Source organism: Haliotis rufescens, unplaced genomic scaffold, assembly GCF_023055435.1.
Source record: "Haliotis rufescens isolate VD_foot unplaced genomic scaffold, xgHalRufe1.0.p SCAF_33, whole genome shotgun sequence".
Taxonomy (NCBI): Eukaryota; Metazoa; Mollusca; class Gastropoda; order Lepetellida; family Haliotidae; genus Haliotis; species Haliotis rufescens.
In genome coordinates, this window is record NW_025964035.1 from 1 (window position 1) to 25,025 (window position 25,025).

Here is a 25,025-nt window from a genome sequence, read left to right on the forward strand (position 1 = left end):
ATCTCGGCTCATAAGCAGAATACCGACAAATGAGGCCCTGTGATCAGCGGAGCGTGAACAGCATGGATGCCGCCTTTCGGCCGTACCGAACAGTCAAGCTGCGATCTCGGAACTGAATCCAATTGCAAGCGGAGACAAGATTACTTCCCTTACCCAAACATGATCGTTGCTCAGAAATGTTTAAATCTATCTTCAGTAATCATGAAATTAATGCGAGCATGACATTTATGCGAAAAATGCGATCGTCAGTCCCTCTGATTATTTTAATATGTTTCATTTCATCATGATAAAAAGTTAGTCACTTATAAGGTTACCCCGTTGAAAATGGAAACGATCGTTAACAAAAACAACAAAATGTATTCTATCATCATTCTGCCTAACAGTGATATAACTGCAAATTAAACAATCAAGTACGCTAAAGTATTACACATGGTGGGTGGAGGACCAGGGGCACTTTGAGTTTGACAGGTGTCATCAACTGGTCAAGTAACATCACGGTTTGTATATTCACGTTGATTGGACAGTCTAGACTGGCGCCAACTAATCATGACGGCGTCTTCAGAACAGAACAGAACTTTATTTCTCCCAGGTTTAGGCTTACGTGGATAACGGAAGATTTTGTTTAAGTGATAGCACATTTGTAATTCAATCTAATATACTTTCCTTGATTGATTATATGGCTGCGGTCGTAGATCCGGATGTATCTAAATATGCTCAGTATATACACAGGGTTTATTGTTATACTATTAGGATTAATAGATACAATTGAGTATTTATACCCTTGATCATAAAGTTAGTCACTACTTTCACATTTTAATTTGTATGATTTGGGTTAATATTAAATTGACAAAATAAGAAATCATTCCGTGTATATGTGTATTATATATTGTACCCCAATACGTACTTAAATTGTGTATAAATAAGGACACTAGGTTAATTACTGTAATTGATTATTTGATAAACATATTCACATTTAGTTGCGTGATATGTCACAGAGGTAAAGCTAATTCATAACAACTAATTGTCCCATTTATTTGGCTTCTATCTTTTATATGAAACAAATGCTATAACATGGGGTGATAAACTTCATTGGCAATAGACGTAGCATATAATTGTCCGCAAGAACAGTCTACTCTGTTCTTGATATGTTTATTCATTTTGTCAGCATTTAAATCGTTGCATTCCTGGCTCAATGATTCATTTGACGAAATCTTGTTCCCGGTTTTGAATTACCGTCAGATAGTTCCAGAACAATTATAAAATTTCCAGCCCTATGTGTTGCGCATAATTCCGAGATAATTCGAAGTTCATATTCTTGTACGAACACCTATCAAAATTCATTTATACCTAGTACTATTATGTACATATGTATATTAGTTCAAATTATAATAATGAGGCCCTCTATATTCTCGAAACGGTCTTTGTTCTACGACAACCGTAAGTCGGTATGGGAAAAAAAAAAATTTGTTTAATTGTTCAAAGTTCAAAGTCAATGTCATATGATTATAGACAAGGAAGATAAGAAATTAAATATAAAGAGTAGCCACTATAAATGACAGAAATTCTTTTAGTTAAATTTACTCATGATTTGGTCTTTTCGTGGTACATAGTGCCAAAATACTCTTAATTATTTACTTTCATGTCATTACTAATCTCACATAAGGTCAAAAGTTGTACAACGTTTAACAGATATGATTATGACATGTTGTATCCAAACATTTCCAAACATTTCCAAACAAATCCAAACAAATCCAAGCTTGGAAATATGACCTTTCCAAATATTGGAATGGTCATATTTCCAATTGGAATGGTGGTATTTCCAAGTTTTGGATTTTTTGGAATGGATGATATTTTGTCCAGTGAAACATACGATATATTCTTAAGATGATACACAAACAACCAAGTCATGTGTGTGTGTGTGCGTGTGTGTGCGCGCGCAAGCTCTCGTGTGTTTGTGTGTGTGTGTGTGTCGTATTTTTTATGCATGTGTATACGTGTGTGTATGTACATATTTGTTTGTTTGTTGTTTAACGCCGCACTCAGCAATATTCCAGCTATATGACGGCAGTCTGTAAATAATCAGATCTGGGCCAGGCAATCCAGAGATTGACATCATGAACATCGATTCACGCAATTGGGATCGATGACGTGCATCAACCAATTCAGCGAGTCTGACCACCCGATCCCGTCAGTCTCTTCTTACGACAAGCATAGTCACCTTTTACGGCAAGCATGGGTTGCTGAAGACCTATTCTACCCCGGATCTTCAGGGGTCGAAGTACATGCACCTACATGTGCATACATAGAGGTACGTCATTAAAGGTGTCGGAATCATCTGTTGGTGTGAAACCTTGTCTTGAGAAATACGTCCATCCAATACGACAACCTGGCATCAGCTTGAAGGAGTACCAGACTATCTCAGTGAGGGATCCACTTGGATAGGTTTAAAAAAACCTCGACATCAAAATGAACATTTCATTATAAGGTCGGAGAATACTTTGCTTTAACACTGGTTGGGGCTGGCATAGCGTTAGTCAAGGCATGAAAGGCAATAGGCCGGAACACACAATAGACGGCAATACATGCTCACCCTTTTTGCGAACACCTGGTGTCATCACTGATTTTCAGTGATACACTTCTATACTTTTCACCGCTCGTTTGCCTTTCACGCCAATTTGAGCCCGTTTTCTCGGATAATCGAGATTAGTTCTTCTCTTACGTTGACGTTTTGTTTTTACGTCAAGACGTGAACGTCACAAGGTCAGAGCAAACTCATGCTGTACATTGGGTGGAGCTGGTACGGTGTTATCAGAGGGGCGCTATAGCCAGGTAGGTTAGCACTATAGTAATGATGCATGAGTTCCTCTAACGATGGAAAGAATGCCGCTCTTTCGCTCTCCAGGAAGTAAACGTCCTCCTGAAACAAACGTTGTTGACAAATACTGAACATGTACATAAACTAGTGAGTGAGTTTGGTCTTACGCCGCTTTAGCAATCTTCCAGCAATATCACGGCGGGAGACACCAGAAATGTCGGGAATCGAGCTTCGACGTGACGAGCAAACGCTTTAACCACTAGGCTACCCGACCACCCCAGTACATAAACTAAACTGGTACCCATTTTAATAAGACTTTTATCTATGATGGTCCGCGACTAGTTCAGTGAAAGAGTTTTTGTTTGTTTGTTGTTTAACGCCGCACTCACCAATATTCCAACTATATAGCGGCGACCAGACAATCTTGTGATTGACATCATGAGCATCGATCTACGCAAAGGGGAAACAATTATATACATCAACCAAGTCAGCGAGCCTGACCACCCGATCCCGTTAGTCGCCTCTAATGACAAGCATGGGCTGACAGATGATATGCTTGTGGTAAGAGGCGTCTAATGGGATCGGGTGGTCAGGCTCGCTGACTTGTTTGATGCATGTCATCGATCCCAATTGCGTGGATCGGTGCACAAAATATTGATCACTAGATTGTCTGGTCCAGACTCGATTATTCACAGGCCGCTCCTGGATTATACACTCTCAAAAAAGAAACGCAACCCCTATATTTTCAAGATGTTTATCTCAATATTCAAGTTATTATAAAACATTTATTATTGAAGACAACAAAATGAAATTGGGCATGGTGGCAGTACAGTTATGCAAGTTTAAGTCCAGACTTCGACAGTTCTCTCACTAAGATTGACTTGAGGCAAGGGGGCGTCTTTCTCAGTACCTCGTATGAGCGCCACGAGCTGAGATCACAGCATTACACCTCCTAGGACCAGAACGGATTAGACGCCGGATTCTTTCCTGAGGGATTGCTCTCCACTCCTCCTGCAGTGCAACGGCTAGCTATAGTGCATCCAACGTCTGCGGTGGCGGTGTACGTGCACGTACTCGTCAGTCCAGATAATCCCAAAGATGTTCGACTGGGTTGATGTCTGGTGATCAGGAGGGCCATGGTAACACGTTGACGTTAGAATTCTGGAGAAAATTCACTGTTGCATGAGCAGTGTGCGGCCGGGCGTTGTCGTGTTGATAGAACTCCCTCTGTTGGTCGATAATCGGCAGAAGATGAGGCTGTAAGACGTCATTGATATAGCGCTGGGCTGTCAAATTGCCACGAATGATCACCAAGTCTGATCTTTGGTTGTAAGACAGGGCTCCCCACACCATGACGCTCCCTCCACCAAATCTGTCGACCTGCCGAACACAGTTCGGGGCAAAACGTTCGTTTCCTCTTCTATAGACACTTTGTCTCCCGTCACGGCGTTGTAAGAGAAAACGTGATTTGTCACTAAACCAGACGCGCCTCCAGTTTCTGAGGGTCCATATCCGAACGTTGGTGCACCACCTGAGTCGTTGGCGTCGATGTTCGTGGCGTAAAACAGGTCCAATAAGTGGTCTTCTTGCACGTAGACCGGCCTCTCGTAGACGGTTCCTAATTTTTTGTGCGGACACTCTTCTCAAACCTGGCACCTGTGTTGCAGTGACGGTAGGTGTGGCTAGCCGATTATGTAGGTGGGTGACCCGGATGAATCGATCCTGAGGTGGTGTGGTAACCCTTGGCCTACCACTTCTGGGGCGATCTTCAGTTGCATGAAAGTGGGTGTATCGGCTCCAAAGTCGGGAAAGCGTTGTTTTATGAACATTGAGGTGCCGGGCAACGTTTCCAAAGCTTTGTCCGGCCTCAATACGACCAATGGCGATTTTTCGATCTGCAGCACTCAACCGTGGCATATTCGACCTTGTCTTTCGGTGAAAATGATAGAGTGAATCGCAAATCATGCACGTGCCTGAGGCTTTTGGCATGGGCCACGTGAAAATTTTGCTCACTATGATAAAAGTAACAATAAAATGCCCTTGTGCACGAAAATTGGTGTGTTTGGGCGCTTACGTTTAATAAACAGTATACATGGTATAAGTGCATATCAGAAAAATTGCATTTACAATCAATATTTTTCTTCTTGGGGTTTTCTCACATTTTCAGACTGGGGTTGCGTTTCTTTTTTGAGAGAGTGTAGATAGACAAGTTTTCAAACTAATATATGAGTATTATTACGAAGTCTATGATGAGTTTGGCCTGTTTCTTTTAGAAGTTGTATTTGAAGATGGACTGGGGCGTTATTAAACCTATGTGAGTATAACCTATGTTTTGTGTTTAATCCTGGAGAGTGCAAGGGCTGGCACACGAATGCTGAGAGGGATAGTTCGGAGCCAGAGTCGATAGACCAACTACTCCCCGTGACTTAAATAAACGTTGGCTGACCAGGCAAGTGGTGGAGGCATGTCGCCCTTTGTCCACAACGGGGCTGAACGACAATAACATAGGTAACTGTAGTAGGGCTTAGTTAACCCCACAACGCAGCTATGACAGTATCGACTGTGAATACATGTAATGCAAATTAAAGCTTGGTCCTTACACCCAATGTATAATCACATGAATACCTTATATCTGTTTGAATGGTCAATAATGAAAATAAATAAATTAAGAGATACCTGAATGGACACTATAGTAAAACAAGTGGTTGACAGCATGAGCAACTCATGCTGTCTGTATACAGTCACAGCAATCAACCAAGCCCGACCACAGAGAGCATGAGCAGGACCTTTTCTAACAATATTGTATTCCTATGTTAAATGCTACGACTAATGTGCTTAGTATAACATAAGCCTGGCACGTAAACAAATTGACTTGAGGCTGGATAAATGAGTGAGTGAGTGAGTGAGTATGGTTTTACGCCGCTTTTAGCAATATTCCAGCAATATCACGGCGGGGGACACCAGAAATGGGCTTCACACATTGTACCCATGTCGGGAATTGAACCCGGGTCTACAGCGTGACGAGCGAACGCTTTAATTACTAGGCTACCCGACCGCCCCCTGGATAAATTAAAGTTCATATCAAGGTATACACTAGTGAAGAATCCAGTAACCTAGGGGCTCTTCATGTATCGTTCATTGGACTTAACCATACCTCCAACAATATCCTAAACTTTCTTGTGCTGCCTTCTAGAAACACAACCAAGACCTTCTGAAAAAGAATGACAATGGTGACAGTGTGGAATTTGTTCAGTGGTATGTTTTGTTTGTTTGTTTGAGGTTAAACGCCGCACTCGGCAATATTCCAGCTATATGACGGCGGTCTGTAACATAATCGAGTCTGGACCAGACAATCCAGTAATTGACATCATGAGCATCGATCCACGTAATTGGGATTGATGACATGTATCAAGCAAGTCAGCGAGCCTGACCACCCGATCCCGTTAGTCGCCTTTTACGACAAGCATAGTCGCCTTTGACGGCAAGCATGGGTTGCTGAGGACCTATTCTACCCCGGAATCTTCACGGGTCCAGTGGTATGGGTGTAGTGGTTGTGCTTGGTTCTGGCGTGTCAGAGCACCGCCTCTGTGGTCTAGAGGTAGAGCGTCCGCCCGGAGAGCAGAAGGTCCGGGTTTCGATCCCCGGCCGCGTCATACCAAAAGACGTTAAAAGATGGTACTTGTTGTTACCCTGTCTGGCGCTCGGCATTAAGGGGCTAAAACAAGGACTGGTCGGCTCGGAGTCAGTATACTGTGTCTGAGTGGGGTATTCATGTTAAACTGCGGCATGCTATCTCAGTGGGCTAGCACTATAAATCGGCATCAGTCCGGACTAGTACAAGCAGCCACACACACACACGTGCATGCACGTCGCTATATAAGTGCAATAATCTTGGACGCGACAATAACCCAAATTTCAACTCACTGTTGGGAAATGCGTGTGCAAAGGAATGTTCATTTTCCTTTATGTCTGGCATTTGAAGTCATTTTTTAAGAGTCTGCTACATGTAGAGGTTCTGTTAGTTTGAAATATCTTTTGAAAATAATATTCGATGGAATATAAGTAACAATGGAATATTACTTACATGTCCATCGGTGCCATCCCTGACCAGATATACACCATCCTCGCCAAGAGTTTGAATGATTCTGGGTAAACATATCCATGGATGTCAATTCTATGTCCACAATACTGATGAATCTCTATTCATTTATATACATATCTATAAATGTTATGAATGATATATATATATATGGCAGCCTTAATGTTTTTATCTGTAAACATGTACCTGTCGCTTTTTGGTTGGTTGGTTTACATCGCAAACAGCAATATTGCAGCTATATGGCGGCGAGTCTGGATCAGACAATCCAGTCATTGTTACAATGAGCATCGATTTACGCAATTGAGATACGATGACAAGCATCAACTAAGTCAGCGAGTCTGACCATCCGATCCCGTTAGTCGCAAGGATAGGCGCCTCTTACGACAATAATGGGTTACTGAAGGCAAATTCCAACCTGGATAATTGTGTTATTTGGTAATGTTTATCGGATTAATTATTGGTAAATGGGTAATATAAAGCCTTTACAAACAGGCCTGATATTAAAGTCAGTCAGGGTACGACAGTAATCAAACACTCACGATGAAGCCTTTTCCTTATCAGACCCGAGGAAGTGGATCGATCCCCAGTAATTTTTCTTTTTCTTCTCCGAGACATCATCTGGGTCCTAGACAAAGAGAAGTCGTTCGATGCAGCATTGTATCAGATAACCAGATTATTGTACTCAAATTATTACCACGATACAACAGGTCGTGAAAAGGTCACAAGTACACTAATTGCAGGTGGACATACATGTAGGTAAACTAGGTACATGTGTTACATCAATGCAGGGCGAACATAGGTGAACTATACTGTGCAAAAAAGCAGGAAAACTTTGTTTTGAGGTGAAACTACCCGAAAATACACCAATGTCTGGCAATGAAAGTAAGTGATTTATGGGGCAAGAACATTTCCGAAGAATCATGCGACGTTTGCAGAGTGCTGAACGTGTACGTGCAATAGGCATGTTTCAGGGCGGCACACGTCAGAATATTGTTGCCCAAACGCTCCAGGTGATTGTCAATCTGTCATCAACAGTTTGTGGGTTCGATACTAACAAACACATATAACGTTGATGATTGACGCCGCTCCGGACGGATGGCATAAGAGCGATGGCATTAAGAAATCGTATGCAAACTGCCACTCAGATAACAGACAACTAGCTCTAGTGTAGGGGTACATGCCTAGATGGTGTGAAAGTGTCTGCACAGATTGCATTTGCGGGCACGACATCCACATGTCATCCCACAACTTCCTGCACGTCATTTGAATCAGAGGCGTCAGTGGTTTGACTGGGATAATGTCAGGTTTTCTGACGAATCGAGGTCCATTCCACGACTGAATCGAATTTGGAGACGTCTTAATGAACGTTTTATGGACGTTAACGTCGTACAGCACGATCGTTTTTTTTTAATATATTTTTGTTATTATATTAGTGACATTGGCTGCAAAATGCAAATTTCGAAATTCACCTCCGATCTCTTTAACGTCCTAGTACGCCACCATCCCATCGCTCCAACTATTAGAACTCATTTCTCCACTGAACACGTCTGGGACTTCATTGGAAGACGTGTACGTCAACGTCAAAATCCACCCAACACTATCAATGAACTCGGTGTTGCTCTCACTGATGAGGGGCGGTCGGGTAGCCTAGTGGTTAAAGCGCCCGGTGTCACGACGAAGACACGGGTTCGATTCCCAACATGGGTACAAGGTGTGTAGCCCATTTCTGGCGTCCCCCCCCCCCCCCCCCCCGTGATATTGATGGAATATTGCTAAAAGCGGCGTAAAACCATACTCACTCACTCACTCTCACTGATGAGTGGAACAACATGAGTCAAGCTGACATTGGTCGACTCCTCAGAATCATGACTCGAAGCATTTGTGCATGTCTGACCAACAGAGGTGGTTTTACCCGATATTAGTGACGCTGACTGCAAAATGCAAATTTCGAATTTCACCTCCGATCTCTTTAATGACCTAGTAGGCCACCATCTAATCACATATCATTTCCATTTGCCAATACCATTTAAATTAGAAGATATGTCTTGAAGATTCCCACTATGCCCTATTTTTGGGGCATAGTATAATGACAGGTAAACTAGCTTCCATGCAGATCAATGCATGGCGGATACAGGTGGACATAGGTAATCTAATTACAGGTGGACATAACTAAACTAATTACAGGTGGACACAGGTAAACTAATTACAGGTGGTCATAGGTAAACTATCTTCCGTGCAGATCTCTACATGGTGGATAAAAGTGGACATAGTTAAACTAGCTTCCATGCAGATAAATGCATGGCGGATACAGGTGGACATAGGTTAACTCATTACAGGTGGACATAGGTAAACTTATTACAGGTGGACATAGGTAAACTAATTACAGGTGGACGTAGGTAAACTAATTACAGGTGACATAGGTAAACTAATTACAGGTGGACAAAGGTAAACTAATTACAGGTGGACATTGGTAAACTAGCTTCCTTACAGATCAATACATAGTGGATACAGGTGGACATTGGTAAACTCATTACAGGTGGACATAGGTAAACTAATTACAGGTGACATAGGTAAACTAATTACAGGTGGACATAGTTAAACTAATTACAGGTGGACATTGGTAAACTAGCTTCCTTACAGATCAATACATAGTGGATACAGGTGGACATTGGTAAACTCATTACAGGTGGACATAGGTAAACTAATTACAGGTGACATAGGTAAACTAATTACAGGTGGACATAGTTAAACTAATTACAGGTGGACATTGGTAAACTAGCTTCCTTACAGATCAATACATAGTGGATACAGGTGGACATTGGTAAACTCATTACAGGTGGACATAGGTAAACTAATTACAGGTGACATAGGTAAACTAATTACAGGTGGACATAGTTAAACTAATTACAGGTGGACATTGGTAAACTAGCTTCCTTACAGATCAATACATAGTGGATACAGGTGGACACAGGTTAACTCATTACAGGTGGACATAGGTAAACTAATTACAGGTGGACATAGGTAAACTATCTTCCATGCAGATCTCTACATGGTGGATAAAGGTGGACATAGGTAAACTAATAACGGGTGGACAAAGGTAAACTAATTACAGGTGGACAAAGGTAAACTAATTACAGGTGGACATTGGTAAACTAGCTTCCTTACAGATCAATACATAGTGGATACAGGTGGACATTGGTAAACTCATTACAGGTGGACATAGGTAAACTAATTACAGGTGACATAGGTAAACTAATTACAGGTGGACATAGTTAAACTAATTACAGGTGGACATTGGTAAACTAGCTTCCTTACAGATCAATACATAGTGGATACAGGTGGACACAGGTTAACTCATTACAGGTGGACATAGGTAAACTAATTACAGGTGGACATAGGTAAACTATCTTCCATGCAGATCTCTACATGGTGGATAAAAGTGGACATAGTTAAACTAGCTTCCATGCAGATAAATGCATGGCGGATACAGGTGGACATAGGTTAACTCATTACAGGTGGACATAAGTAAACTTATTACAGGTGGACATAGGTAAACTAATTACAGGTGGACACAGGTAAACTAATTACAGGTGGACGTAGGTAAACTAATTACAGGTGGACACAGGTAAACTAATTACAGGTGGTCATAGGTAAACTATCTTCCATGCAGATCTCTACATGGTGGATAAAGGTGGACACAGGTAAACTAATTACAGGTGGACATAGGTAAACTCATTACAGGTGGACATAGGTAAACTAATTACAGGTGGACATTGGTAAACTAGCTTCCTTACAGATCAATACATAGTGGATACAGGTGGACATTGGTAAACTCATTACAGGTGGACATAGGTAAACTAATTACAGGTGACATAGGTAAACTAATTACAGGTGGACATAGTTAAACTAATTACAGGTGGACATTGGTAAACTAGCTTCCTTACAGATCAATACATAGTGGATACAGGTGGACACAGGTTAATTCATTACAGGTGGACATAGGTAAACTAATTACAGGTGGACATAGGTAAACTAATTACAGGTGGACATGGGTAAACTAATTACAGGTGGACATAGGTAAACTAATTACATGTGGACATGGGTAAACTAATTACAGGTGGACATAGGTAAAGTAATTACAGGTGGACATAGGTAAACTAATTACACTTGGACATAGGTAAACTAATTACAGGTGGACATAGGAAAACTAATTACAGGTGGACATAGGTAAACTAGCTTCCTTACAGATCAATACATTGTGTAAACAGGTGGACGAAGGTAAACTAATTACAGGTGGACATAGGAAAACTAGCTTCCATGCAGATCATTGTGGGCACAGGTGCACATAGGTAAAGTCTAGATCACGCCGCTTGACATGGGTAGACACACCAACGTATCTGCTAATTATCTTAATGCTGCACAGTACTGGACACAGATAGACAAACAAAAGTAATGTGAAGAATTATGGACCACTTAATTCCAACAATTACTCCTTTACCTACTAGTATTTCAGCAAAATTGAGATTAACTTGTAGAGTATGATACAACTTCGCGATGAAAGAATAAGCATCCTCGTATATGCCCGTACGTTGTTGAAACATACCATCCTTGTGTATACCCGTACGTTTTTGAAACATACCATCCTTGTGTATACCCATACATTGTTAAAACATACCATCCTTGTGTATACCCGTACGTTGTTGAAACATACCATCCTTGTGTATACCAGTACATTGTTGAAAAATACCATCCTTGTGTATACCCGTACGTTGTTGAGACATACCATCCTTGTGTATACCCGTACGTTGTTGAAACATACCATCCTTGTGTATACCAGTGCATTGTTGAAACATACCATCTTTGTGTATACCCGTACAGTGAGACATACCATCCTTGTGTATACCCGTACGTTGTTGAAACACGCCTTCCTTGTGTATACCCATACATTGTTAAAACATACCATCCTTGTGTATACCCGTACGGTGAGATATACCATCCTTGTGTATACCCGTACGGTGAGACATACCATCCTTGTGTATACCCGTACATTGTTAAAACATACCATCCTTGTGTATACCCGTACGTTGTTGAGACATACCATCCTTGTGTATACCCATACATTGTTGAAACATACCATCCTTGTGTATACCCGTACGGTGAGACATACCATCCTTGTGTATACCCGTACATTGTTAAAACATACCATCCTTGTGTATATCCGTACGTTGTTAAAACATACCATCCTTGTGTATACCCGTACGGTGAGACATACCATCCTTGTGTATACCCGTACGGTGAGACATACCATCCTTGTGTATACCCGTACGTTTATGAAACATACTATCCTTGTGTATACCCGTACGTTGTTGAAACATACCATCCTTGTGTATACCCATACATTGTTAAAACATACCATCCTTGTGTATACCCGTACGGTGAGACATACCATCCTTGTGTATACCCGTACGGTGAGAGATACCATCCTTGTGTATACCCGTACGTTGTTGAAACACACCTTCCTTGTGTATACCCATACATTGTTAAAACATACCATCCTTGTGTATACCCGTACGGTGAGACATACCATCCTTGTGTATACCTGTACATTGTTGAAACATACCATCCTTGTGTATACCCGTACATTGTTGAAACATACCATCCTTGTGTATACCCGTACGGTGAGACATACCATCCTTGTGTATACCCATACATTGTTGAAACATACCATCCTTGTGTATACCCGTACGGTGAGACATACTATCCTTGTGTATACCCGTACGGTGAGACATACCATCCTTGTGTATCCCCGTACATTTAAATATAACATCTTTGTGTATACCCGTACGTTGTTTAACTATGTTAAAGTTGGGCTTTTAGGACAATATCGATAAATCCGATTATCTGTAACCCGATTGAAAGATTGAGTAGAGAGGTATTACTGGGCGAGAAAAGGGTGTTTCCCTGGCCTTGATCGGGTTCATCAAACCTATCAGCGCTAGTTACTGTAAAGTGTTGGCTTCCATTGTCTATTGCTAATCACCTATCAGCGCTAATTACTGTAAAGTGTTGGCTTCCATTGTCTATTGCTAATCACCTATCAGCGCTAATTACTGTAAAGTGTTGGCTTCCATTGTCTCTTGCTAATCACCTATCAGCGCTATTTACTGTAAAGTGTTGGCTTCCATTGTCTATTGCTAATCACCTATCAGCGCTAATTACTGTAAAGTGTTGGCTTCCATTGTCTATTGCTAATCACCTATCAGTGCTAATTACTGTAAAGTGTTGGCTTCCATTGTCTCTTGCTAATCACCTATCAGCGCTAATTACTGTAAAGTGTTGGCTTCCATTGTCTATTGCTAATCACCACCTCGTATCAGCGCCAATTATCTGTTGGCTTCCCTTATTAAGTTTCCACCTTTTGTTATCTGTTTACTTTTGTTGTTCTTACATGTGCATATATATATGCCTCATAGCATTTATTCACCTGATGAAGGAGTAAGCATATACTCCGAGACATTGCGTTCCTCATAATACAGAAGTTTACTTCCATAAATTATCTTCCTTATGTGTATCACTTCTAAATGTCTTTCAAAGTGAGTGAGTGAGTTTGGTTTTACGCCGCTTTTAGCAATATTCCAGCAATATAACGGCGGGGGACACCAGAAATGGGCTTCACACATTGTACCCATGTAGGGAATCAAACCCAGTTCTTTGGCGTGACGAGCGAACGCTTTAACCACTGGGCTACCCGACCGCCCAGTCTTTCAAAGAAAGATTCATTTGTGTTTTGGATTATTTGAAAACTTACAGTTGGTGGCGGGGTATCTGCTTGTTCCTTCTTTTCCACACTAGCTCCATCAGGTGTTCCCCGTCTGAAATAACGAAATACACCATACAATAATTCATGACACACACACAACTGAGCGTTCGGTTAGATTCGTTTTTAGCCGTAATTCGGCATCTTCCCGAGGAAAGAGAGTTAACTGACATTAAAAGTCCAGTTTCCACCCTTGCCGAACTAGGCTGGAATTCCTGGGCTCGATCGTAGCGCCACCAGTGGCTGTTTCCACTTATGTCACTTCTAAACCTCTCCTATGGACCGATCAGATTCCACCTCTCGTATCACTTGCGTTTGCTTCACATAAACTGGTGGTGCCCAGTCAGGACGATCTGATCGATAATCAAGTTCTATATCGTGATAAAACGGGTCCTACATCATGAAATGCATCAAATCATGTGAGCAGCTTGATTAATAACATGAAGAGATTTGGAAAATATCTGCTGACAACGAGTTGGTGGTGCACATGCTTTGTAAATGCTGCAATCAACCGAAATCTGCAAGACAGTTTACGAACCGAATTTCGATTTCGGTGCGCGATTTCGATTGGACTATGCATAGACTTGTTAGTCCAGCCAAAATGTAAATCCATAATACCAGCCTAGTTCGGCAAGGGTGGAAACTGGACTTGTATAGTCAGTTTACTCTCTTGCCTCGGGAAGATGTAAATCGGATACTACAGCAGAACGCCAGTTAGCTTAATGTCGGAGACCGTTCCAAAATGACACAGGTTGTAGACATTCATTAACAACGTTGGTGAGGTCACGAGTATGGTGGAGACACACAAATGGTTATAATCGGTGCGAAACTGAGAATAGAACCGGTCAAGCGGATCCGGGCAGCTTAGGCATGTAACTCTGCACACAGAATTAAAATTTGTTCGGTCACCCATAAACCGTTGTTTCTCCTTGTAATTATACATGTTCTGGAGACCGTGAAGATCCGGGGTGTAAAAGGTCTTCAGCAACCCATACTTCTCGTTAGAGGCGACTAACGGGATCAGGTGGTCCAGTTCGCATACTTTGTTGATGCATGTCATCGTATCCTAATTGCGTGGATCGATGCTCATGATATCAAGCACTGGATTATCTGGTCCAGACTCGATTAAACCGCCAAACAAACAAACAAACATGTTCTGGAACATGTATTAAAGATGGTCACCGTGGTCTAGTGAAAAGAGCGACTGCCCAGAGAGCGGAAGGTCAGGGGTTCGATCCCGGTCGCATCATACGAAAGACGAAATTATGGTACTTGTTGTTACCCTGTCTGGCACTCATCATTAAGGGGATAAAACAAGAACTGGTCGGCTCGGAGTCAGTATACTGTGTCTGAGTGGGGTATTTATGTTAAACTGTGGCATGGTGTCTCATTCGGCTAGTACTATAAAATCGCCAATAAATCCTGACTAGTACAGGATTTGGTCACCTTTGTTCACCTCCTTTGTCCCTGGATATTAACGCCGTTATAGCACGCTCTCTTGTCCGGGACAAGTCTGCATCTTCACTGTCTGAAATTAGAAATTAATGCAAAAAAACATTCAAACCTACACGAATTATCAGAATTGCCATTTATGTTTCATACATTGGTTCAGCTTCATGATTTGGCTGGCTCAACTTTTGGGTTAAGGGTAATTCCAGAATCTAAGTCAGTTTGAAGAAGCTGCGAACCCGTGAAGATCCGGGGTCTTCAGCAACCCATGCTTGTCGTAAGAGGCGACTAACGGGATCGGGCCAGGATGAACGCAATCAATGTCGCCCGATCTATTTGTTTGCCTCCTACAACCTGCTGGAGATCTGTCGTTACCAGTCTCTGTAGATAGAACATAAGTTTGTTGAAACAAGATGCACTTTCCTGCACCCTCAGGAGAATAAGAATTTAGTTCGTGAAATGAGTTAAAAACATCTTAAACCAAAATTAAATAAATACCTAACCACACACTTATTTCTTTTTTCATTTCGACGTATCAAAGCTTATCAATCATAAACCATAAAACCATAACTTAAAACTGATTTGAAAATCAATAAAATAGTATTCCTTCTTACAATCTCCCGTTCGTTTTGTTGTGTAGCTTTGTGGCACAACAAACTCCTGCACGTTGATATAAATGTCCGATTCAATCTCTGAATATATACTTGAATCCTTGGCTCTGTAGTCTCCCGCATCTCTGATTGGTCGCGTGGTCCCGGGATTTGCAAGTACCATTTCGGTCTTTATCATTTTCATCCATTCCTGAATTGTGGAGAATTTTGTTAACATTGACGTCAAAGGAGGGCTATTTCTGAAACTGTTTGTTTGTTGTTAAACGCCGCACTCAGCAATATTCCAGCTATATGACGGCGGTCTGAAAATAATCGAGTCTGGACCAGACAATCCAGTGATTAATATCATGAGCACGACAAGCATAGTCACCTTTTACGGCAAGCATGGGTTGCTGAAGACCTATTCTACCCCGGATCTTTACGGGTTATTTATAAAAACTGTTGAGGGTTAGCCCTGTCTTCTAAGACAATGGTATTCGCTGTGATAAATAAAAGCAGCGATAAAATCCTTTCCATATGAATAAGAAATCTCCGCATAAAGCAGAGTCGATTGTACGATTCCGACTATATTATTTATACCGGAGGCGAGTGGGACAAAAAAATTAACAACTAACGAGGGACGCATAAAACCATATATAGTGATACTGCTACGATGTGTTTTAATTAATACATATCAAACTCAGAGTTCTTGTTTAATATACATGTTGTTGATAATAATAATATAATAATGATGATGATGATGATGATGATATAATAATAATATTATAATAAATAAAGCGACAAAACCCTTTCCATATCCAATAGAAATCTCCGCATAAAGCAGAGTCGATTGTACGATTCTGACTATATTATTTATACCGGAGGCGAGTGGGACAAAAAAATTAACAACTAACGAGGGACGCATAAAACCATATATAGTGATACTGCTACGATGTGTTTTAATTAATACATAATTATCAAACTCAGAGTTCTTGTTTAATATACATGTTGTTGATAATAATAATAATATAATAATAATAATAATAATGATGATGATGATGATGATGATGATAATAATAATAATATTATAATAAATAAAGCGACAAAACCCTTTCCATATCCAATAGAAATCTCCGCATAAAGCAGAGTCGATTGTACACTTCCGACTATATCATGAGCATGTGTTTATGAATCACTATCAAATAGTAATGACACCAGGTGTTCGAGAAAAGATGAGCGCATCCTGACCCACCGGTGGTAGACGTCACAAACACATGCAAATGCATGTCAATTGTTCACCTGAAAAAACACGGGACCATATGGTACAAGTCAAAATAGGGAATTGCAACCGATATAAGTTTTGTCAAATTTGTAAATGTCCACACGTCTACCATAAAAGGTTTTAAAAGCTTTACTGAGACCTGGAATGTTGAAACCTTGTTCAAACTACTTTTGAGCAAGAGTCGTATGACGTTGTTTGAAACCTGTTTAGATCTTGCAAGGAAGTTGATACTATACGTGGGATAGTCACAGTCACTCATGATCATTCAACCGCCTTCTTTGTGCAGTGGATAGAGAGGAAGGCCAGTGTTTCGATTCCCTGCCGCGTCACACCAAAAGACGATTTTGTTAAGATGGTGCTTGTTGTTACCCTGCCTGACGCTTGGCATTAAGGGGCTAAAACAAGGACTTGTCAGCTCAGAGAAGCATACTGTGTCTGTATCCTTGTTAAACCGTCATCTCAGTGGGCTAGCACTACAAAACTGGCATCAGTCCGGACTAGTACAAGCAGCCACACACGTGCATGCACGTAGCTATGTTTGTTTGTTGTTTAACGTCACACTCAGCAATATTTCAGCTACATCACGGCGGTCGCCTTTTACGGCAAGCATGGGTTGGTGAAGACCTATTCTAACCCGAATCTTCACGGGTAAGTAATACAAGTGTAATAATCTTGAACGCGAGGCTAAACCCCCCTGAAGATCCGGGATAGAATAGGTCTTCAGCAACCCATGCATATTTTAGTTTAAGCAAAACATGATGAGCAATGACTCATTCACGTTGTGAATAGTTTCGTTTATCATTTGTGACGGAAATTGTGAAGTTCGAAGTGAGCAGCAGCCCATGCTTGCCATAAAAGGCGACTATGCTTGTCGAAAGAGGCGACTAACAGGGATTGGATGGTCAGGCTCGCTCACTTGGTTGATGCATGTCATCAATCCCAATTGCGTTGATCGATGCTCATGATATCAGTCACTGGATTGTCTGGTCCAGGCTCAATTATTTACAGACCGCCGTCATATAGCTGGAATATCGCTGAGTGCGGCGTTAAACAACCAACCAACCAACCAACCAACCAACCAACCCTATAATCAACTCAAACAACAACTAAACCTATTCTACCCCCGATCGTCACGGGCAGCCCAATTTGATCGCCTCTTACGATCAGCAATGGGGTGCTGGGGGCATGATACTTCGGTTATGGTGTAGTGGCTTGCCACTGTTGGGCTATCGTATATCAGCTAGACCCGTGAAGATCCGGGCTAGAATAGGTCTTCAGCAACCCATGCTTGCCGTAAAAGGCGACTATGCTTGTCGTAAAAGGCGACTTACGGTATCGGGTGGTCAGGCTCACTGACTTGGTTGATGCATGTCATCGTATCCCAATTGCGTGGATTGATGCTCATGATGTCAATCACTGGATTGCCTGGTCCAGATTCGATTATTTACAGACCGCCGTCATATAGCTGGAATATTGCTGAGTGCGGTGTAAAACAACAAACCAACCAGCCATTTCACCACTTCATTGTCAGTTGTATCTTGTCATACCTTCATTTCTTCCTCTGATGAAGCCGAGAATAAATATGTCTTGTAATCCGCGAAGGTGTGAACTAATTTGAAAACCCAAGGTGCTTTCTTTGGTGGAATCTCAGATGCCCTCGAAACACTGAAACATAAATAAACACATAAGTCCCTTGTACAGTACGAGTTAGGTGGGTATCATCCTGTCTTTCATTGTGTGTATTTATGCAGGACCCGTGAAGATCCAGGGTAGAATAGGTCTTCAGCAACCCATGTTTGCCGTAAAAGGCGACTATGCTTGTCGTAAAAGGCGACTAACGGGATCGGGTGGTCAGGCTCGCTGACTTGGTTGATGCATGTCATCGTATCCCAACTGCGTGGATCGATGCTCATGATATCAGTCAGTGATTGGGATACGCAAATGGGATACGATGACATGCATCAACCAGGTCAGCGAGCCTGACCACCCGATCCCGTGTGTCGCCTCTTACGACAAGCATAGTCGCCTTTTACGGCAAGCAAGAGTTGCTGAAGACCTATTCTACCCCGGATCTTCACAGTACGGAAATAAAGTCTATCGACTGTAATGCTTTAAATGCTCAAAATTCTCTTGAATATTTACTACAAGCAAAACAAAAACAACAACTCACGAATTAAATCCGTATAAGGAAAATGATCCAACTGGTGCACTTGCAGTTTCTTTGTAGTAGTAATACAGGCAACCTTCACATAGCACCACGAACACTTTTGGCCCTTAAACATGTGTTTGGAGCATGAGATGATCATTTAATAAATAATAATAATAATAATAACAATAATAATAATAATCAAAATGAAGGAAAAAACAAGTATAAATATACCCAACAACAAAAGTTCCTGTGACACCAATATTTAAGTGTATTTTTCAAACAAGTAAAGTTTGGTTTTCAATATTGTAGTACATGTATGGAATCAAGTCACAAAAACGCAACTGCTCCAGAAAAGCATGCATTCCATGCAAAAGTTGACTTTTATGGAAGCCTCATGCATTGCACTACCCAAGAATGGGAATAAAAACATGTGCGTTAACGGGATTCCATATGCATTGTTTAGCATCGTGCTGACCACAACCACTCAGAAAAACAACAAAATTACGCAATTATTCAACATTACAAACTACCACGCCTGTCCGAAAATGAGCGTCTGCGAGCCATTGGTAGGCTTGAAGCAGGATCGAGTCAACTTGATGTTGCAAGACAACTTAACGTCCACAGAAACACCATTTGGTGTTTATTGCAACGTTGGCAACAGACGAATGCACTCAGCGACCATCCTCTGAGTGGCAGGCCACGCGTAACCAATAATCGACAAGACAAGTGGATTCAAACAACACACCTGTGAAATCGATTTCAGCCAGCAACAGTGACTGCAAGAAGCATCCCTGGCCTTCGACGAATATCTTCACAAACCGTACGTCGTCGCCTCAGATGTGCAGGGATTGTCGCCAGAAGACCCGCCAGACGTCCCATTTTGACAGGAAACCACCGACAAGCATGTCTACAGTGGTGCAGACAGCGTCTACGCTGGACGGCCATGCAGTGGGGACAAGTTCTATTCACTGACGACTCTCGTTTTCACCTCAGCCACAGCGATGGACGGATTCGAGTGTACCAACGTCGAGGTGAACGTTACGTCAATCATTGTGTCATGGAAGAAGATCGGTTCGGGGGCGGCAGATGGTATGGGGTGGGATTACAGCAAGACAGATGACCCGTTTGATAGTGGTAGAGGGAAATCTCAATGGACAGCGCTACCGCGACGAGATCATCGGCCCTGTTGTTCTATCGTTTTTGCGTCATCATGGCCCAGGCATTACCTTTCAACATGAAAACGCCCGGCCTCATATTGCTCGACTTGTTCAGGATTCTCTTCAACAAAACAACGTGAATGTCATCCCCGGGCCGGCTCGCTCCCCTGATCTCTCACCAATCGAGCACACGTGGGATGAGATGGATCGGCGCCTTCGACGTCAACCACGTGTTCCACAGACACTCCAGGAACTTCGAATCATGCTCCAGCAGATATGGACAGATATCCCACAGGACTTTGTGCGATGCCTGGTCCATTCCATGAGACGAAAATGTGTTGCTTGTATCGCAACCAGAGGTGTACACTCACGCAATTGATTTGTAAATTGACATTTTGGCATGTTCATGGTTTTTATGAAATCACGCATTTCTGAAGTGAGTATGGCAAATGAAACCATTTGAACACTTACAGGAGTCACGTATCTCTGGCAAACGAAATTGTTTCAGATTTGGTTAAAAACATAACTTTGCATTAAATCTAATTCAATGTCAAAGGAACTTTTGTTGTTCAGTATATAAAACTGTCAACATCACCAAATTACAAATTGAATTTTTTTCTTCTATTTCGGAGCACCTGTGGTCAAAGTTTGAGATCAGTCGCGCCGGGTTAGAAGTGATCTTCAGCAATCCATGCTTGTCATAAGAGGCGACTAACGGGATCGGATGGTCAGGTTTGCTGACTTGGTTGATGCATGTCATCGTATCCAAATTGCATAGATCGATCCTCATGATGTCAATCACTGGATTGTCTGGTCCAGACTATTATTTCCTGTTCGCCGTCATACAGCTGGAATATTGGAGTGAGGCGTTTGAAAACAAACAAACAAACAAACTTTGCTTTATAAGGATCCCATAGTCGTTGGTCGGTATTCAAAATTCGCCTTAGTCATATAAGCACCGTGCACTGGGGCTTGACCAAAGTGGTAAAACATCTAATTGAGACGTGCATCACTTTGGGGATGGGCCCCATTAAGCTGAACGCCGTTTTGTGACTGAAAGCTATTCAAAGGGGCGGTTAACTCAATTCCCTCACCCGTTATTAGTGAAGTGAGTATGGTTTTACGCCGCTTTTAGCAATATTCCAGCAATATCACGGCGGGGCACACCAGAAATGGGCTTCACACATTGTACCCATGTCGGGAATCGAACCTTGGTCTTCAGCGTGACGAACAACGCTTGAACCACTAGGCTACCCGACTGCCCCTCACCCACTAGCGTCCTTGCACTCACAGTGAAACATTCGTCCCTTGTTCCACAGACACTGTTTCCGCAGCCAGGATCTGTGGCCACAACCAGGCAGGTCCTGCAACTCCCGACATCCTGAGAACAATGGAATATTCCTTATTCAGATTTTCATTATTTTGTAAATATTTTGAGACTGTTTTTTATTTTTCAGAATATTTGTGTCAGAAGATTTTATATTATTGATTCGAGAAGATTTTACGGTTTGATATCTGTAGGGCATCTTTATAATATATTTGTATGTCCGCATTATCTATAGAGAATCTCACCCGAGTGTCTATTGATATCAAAACTGTGGGATATCTACTGTGGGAGCCAGTGTTGGATGATAAACATGTATGTCTGTATAATATAAGTATGTTATCTGTATGCCTGTATGATATCTATATATCTGTGTGATATATGTATATGTAAGTCTATACATATGCACCTTCATGAGTCATGAGCGTTAACTGACCAGTTTCCACCGTTACCGAACTAGGCTGTAATTTCCAGGCTCGATCGTAGCGTCACCAGTGACTATTGCGAGTTATGTCCCTTCTATGTCCCTGCTATTGACCACTCAGATTCCAACTCTCATACCACGTGCATTTGCTTCAAACAAAATGGCGGCGCCAAGTCAATATGATCTGGTCGATGATCAAGATCTATCTAGTAATAAAAAGGGTCTTACCTCGCAAAGTTAATAAAATTACTTGAGCACCTTGATTAAAAACATGAAAAGATTTGCAAAGTGTCTGTCGACGCCAAGTTGGCGGTACACATGCTTTGCAAATCCTGCAGTCTACGGAAATCTGAACGTTGGAATCCATGTTGTTTGCGAACCGAATGTCTAGTTCGTCACGCAATTTTGATTGGACTATGCATAGACTCGTCAGTCAATCCAAAATGTAACTCCGAAATTTCAGCTTAATTCGGCAAGGGTGGAAAATGGACGACATGTTTGATATATGTATGGCTATAGATCTATCTGTATGATGTATGTATATGTATGTCTGCATACATTTAGCTGTTTGATATATATGTATGTTTGAACCAAAACAATAATTCCACTGAATTACCCAGATTATCTTTTGGCAAGACTCCAATATCGATAGTTCTTTCTTTGGGAGGTTTGAGATCTGAAAAAAATAAACAATTCATTCTAGAACATCTCACAATCAAGGGATACACTGCCAGACAACAGAAACTATACACTTGAAAACTGGGGCTGGCCAAAACATTAAAAACGTTATCAAAATGAAGAAGTTGTCCACAAGTGGCAACCTCCAGTGGACCACCCATGGCGTGTCCATTTTGTTGTTGTTGTTGTTTAACGCCACACTCAGCAATATTCCAGCTGTATGGCGGTCTGTATATAAACAGAGTCTGGACTAGACAATCCAGAGATTGACATGAGCATCCATCCACCCAATTGGGATACAATAGCATGCAACCAAGTTAGCGAGTCTGACCACCCGATCCTGTTAGTCGTCTCTTACTGCAAGCATAGTCGCCTCTTACGGCAGGCATGGGTTGCTGAAGACCTATTCTAGTCCGGATCTTCACGGGTCTAGCTGATATGTGATGGCCCAACGGTGGCAAGCCACTACACCATAACCGAGGTATCATGTCCCCAGCACCCTATTGCTGATCTTAAGAGTCGATCGAATTGGGCTGCCCGTGACGGTCCTGGGGTAGAATAGGTTTAGTTGTTGTTTGAGTTGATTATAGGGTTGGTTGGTTGGTTGGTTTGTTGTTTAACGCCGCACTCAGCAATATTCCAGCTATATGACGGCGGTCTGTAAATAAACGGGTCGGGACCAGACAATCCAGTGACTGACTGATATCATGAGCATCGATCCACGCAATTGGGATTGATGACATGTATCAACCAAGTCAGCGAGCCTGACCACCCGACCCTGTTAGTCGCCTTTTACAACAAGCATAGACACCTTTTACGGCAAGCATGGGTTGCTGAAGACCTATTCTAGCCCGGAATCTTCACGGGTCGTTGAACAAAGGGACTTTGTATTGAGACAATATATTTTTGTAGCTACAGCTTCAAAACTAGATGTTGTTTTAATTAAAACGATCAGCAAAAATATATTGTTCTAAATAAACACAATTATTGCAGCAGATAATTTCCGTTTTTCCAACAATATGAAACGTAATTATTGTTTTCAAGAACAATTTGTTTGGGGATGAAATCCCAGCGGTGAACTTAAGAGTGGTGAAATGTTTTGCTTTGGTTTTGTTTGTTTGTTGTTTAACGCCGCACTCAGCAATATTCCAGCTATAGGAGGGCGGTCGGTAAATAATCGAGACTGGACCAGACAATCCAGTGATTGACGTCATGCGCATCGATCCACGCAATTGGGATACGATGACATGCATCAACCAAGTCAGCGAGCCTGACCACCCGATCCCATTAGTCTTTAGTCTGTATCATATCGTTCAGTGTCTAGCGCTGCTTTATCTAACCGCTGAAATGTACCTTAGCGGAGTGCATTGTAATTTATAGAACGGATCTCAGCCAAGCAGATGCTGGCATCGACGTGTAAGGTAAGAGAATACATTACATGCTATTTTGACCTACCATGCTGGAAATACCACACACTTCCTTCAAGCTTCATGTTCTGTAGGAGTCCAATGACATCCGAGTCGGTGACAATGTTCACGATACCTGGTATCATCTCCTTCATAATTTCTTTGGTGACATTGTCAGAATGGAGGACACAAGAACAAGTGTCGGCGCGACTGAAAACGAAAAAATACATTTCTGTTGTTTGTTTGTTGTTAAACGCCGCTCTCAGCAATATGCTATATGACGGCAATCTGTAAATAATCGACCAGACAATCCAGTGATTGATATCATATGAACATCGATCCACGCAATTGGCATGGGATACGATGACATGCATCAACCAAGTCAGCGAGCCTGACCACCCGATCCCGTTAGTCGCCTCTTACGACGAGCGTAGTCGGTTTTTACGGCAAGCAGAGGTTGCTGAAGACCTATTCTACCCCGGATCTTCACGCATCGACATTAAAGTACTGTCGGAAATGCCAGAAAAATGCTTTTCTGGCTTCATTTATTAAATACGAATCATGGAACCATGAAATAGCATATGTGAAAATAATGCAAATCTACCTATTCTAACTGACACTGATTAGCCTAAAAAGGGACTTTTAAAGGAAAACTGATGACAAACTTTGTTTTCTTTCTTTTTTTTTCTTGAAATTTCAAGATGCTAATTTGAAATTTCAAGATGCTAATTTGAAATTTCAAGATGCTAAGTTGAAATTTCAAGATGCTAAGTTGAGATTTCAACTTAGTATGATGAAATTTCAAGAAAAAAATAAAAAACCAAATGTCCCTAAA

General features: G+C 41.7%; 1 protein-coding gene across 1 annotated transcript in view; it reads right to left on the reverse strand.

Annotated features, from left to right (window-relative positions):
• Nucleotides 1-2,635: 2,635 nt before the first annotated feature.
• The window catches only part of LOC124151605, a 32,629-nt gene continuing 10,239 nt past the window's right edge, over nucleotides 2,636-25,025 (reverse strand). Inside the window, exons 6-17 of the mRNA XM_046524138.2 lie at nucleotides 24,240-24,400; nucleotides 22,723-22,782; nucleotides 21,650-21,739; nucleotides 19,223-19,325; nucleotides 18,600-18,717; nucleotides 15,795-15,981; nucleotides 15,178-15,259; nucleotides 13,723-13,786; nucleotides 7,454-7,539; nucleotides 6,900-6,960; nucleotides 5,970-6,026; nucleotides 2,636-2,917 (exon numbers count right to left, since the gene is read on the reverse strand). Of these exons, the coding sequence (XP_046380094.2) occupies nucleotides 2,762-2,917; nucleotides 5,970-6,026; nucleotides 6,900-6,960; nucleotides 7,454-7,539; nucleotides 13,723-13,786; nucleotides 15,178-15,259; nucleotides 15,795-15,981; nucleotides 18,600-18,717; nucleotides 19,223-19,325; nucleotides 21,650-21,739; nucleotides 22,723-22,782; nucleotides 24,240-24,400 (1,225 nt within the window). The 3' untranslated portion in view covers nucleotides 2,636-2,761. The remainder of the gene's footprint in view (nucleotides 2,918-5,969; nucleotides 6,027-6,899; nucleotides 6,961-7,453; nucleotides 7,540-13,722; nucleotides 13,787-15,177; nucleotides 15,260-15,794; nucleotides 15,982-18,599; nucleotides 18,718-19,222; nucleotides 19,326-21,649; nucleotides 21,740-22,722; nucleotides 22,783-24,239; nucleotides 24,401-25,025) is intronic.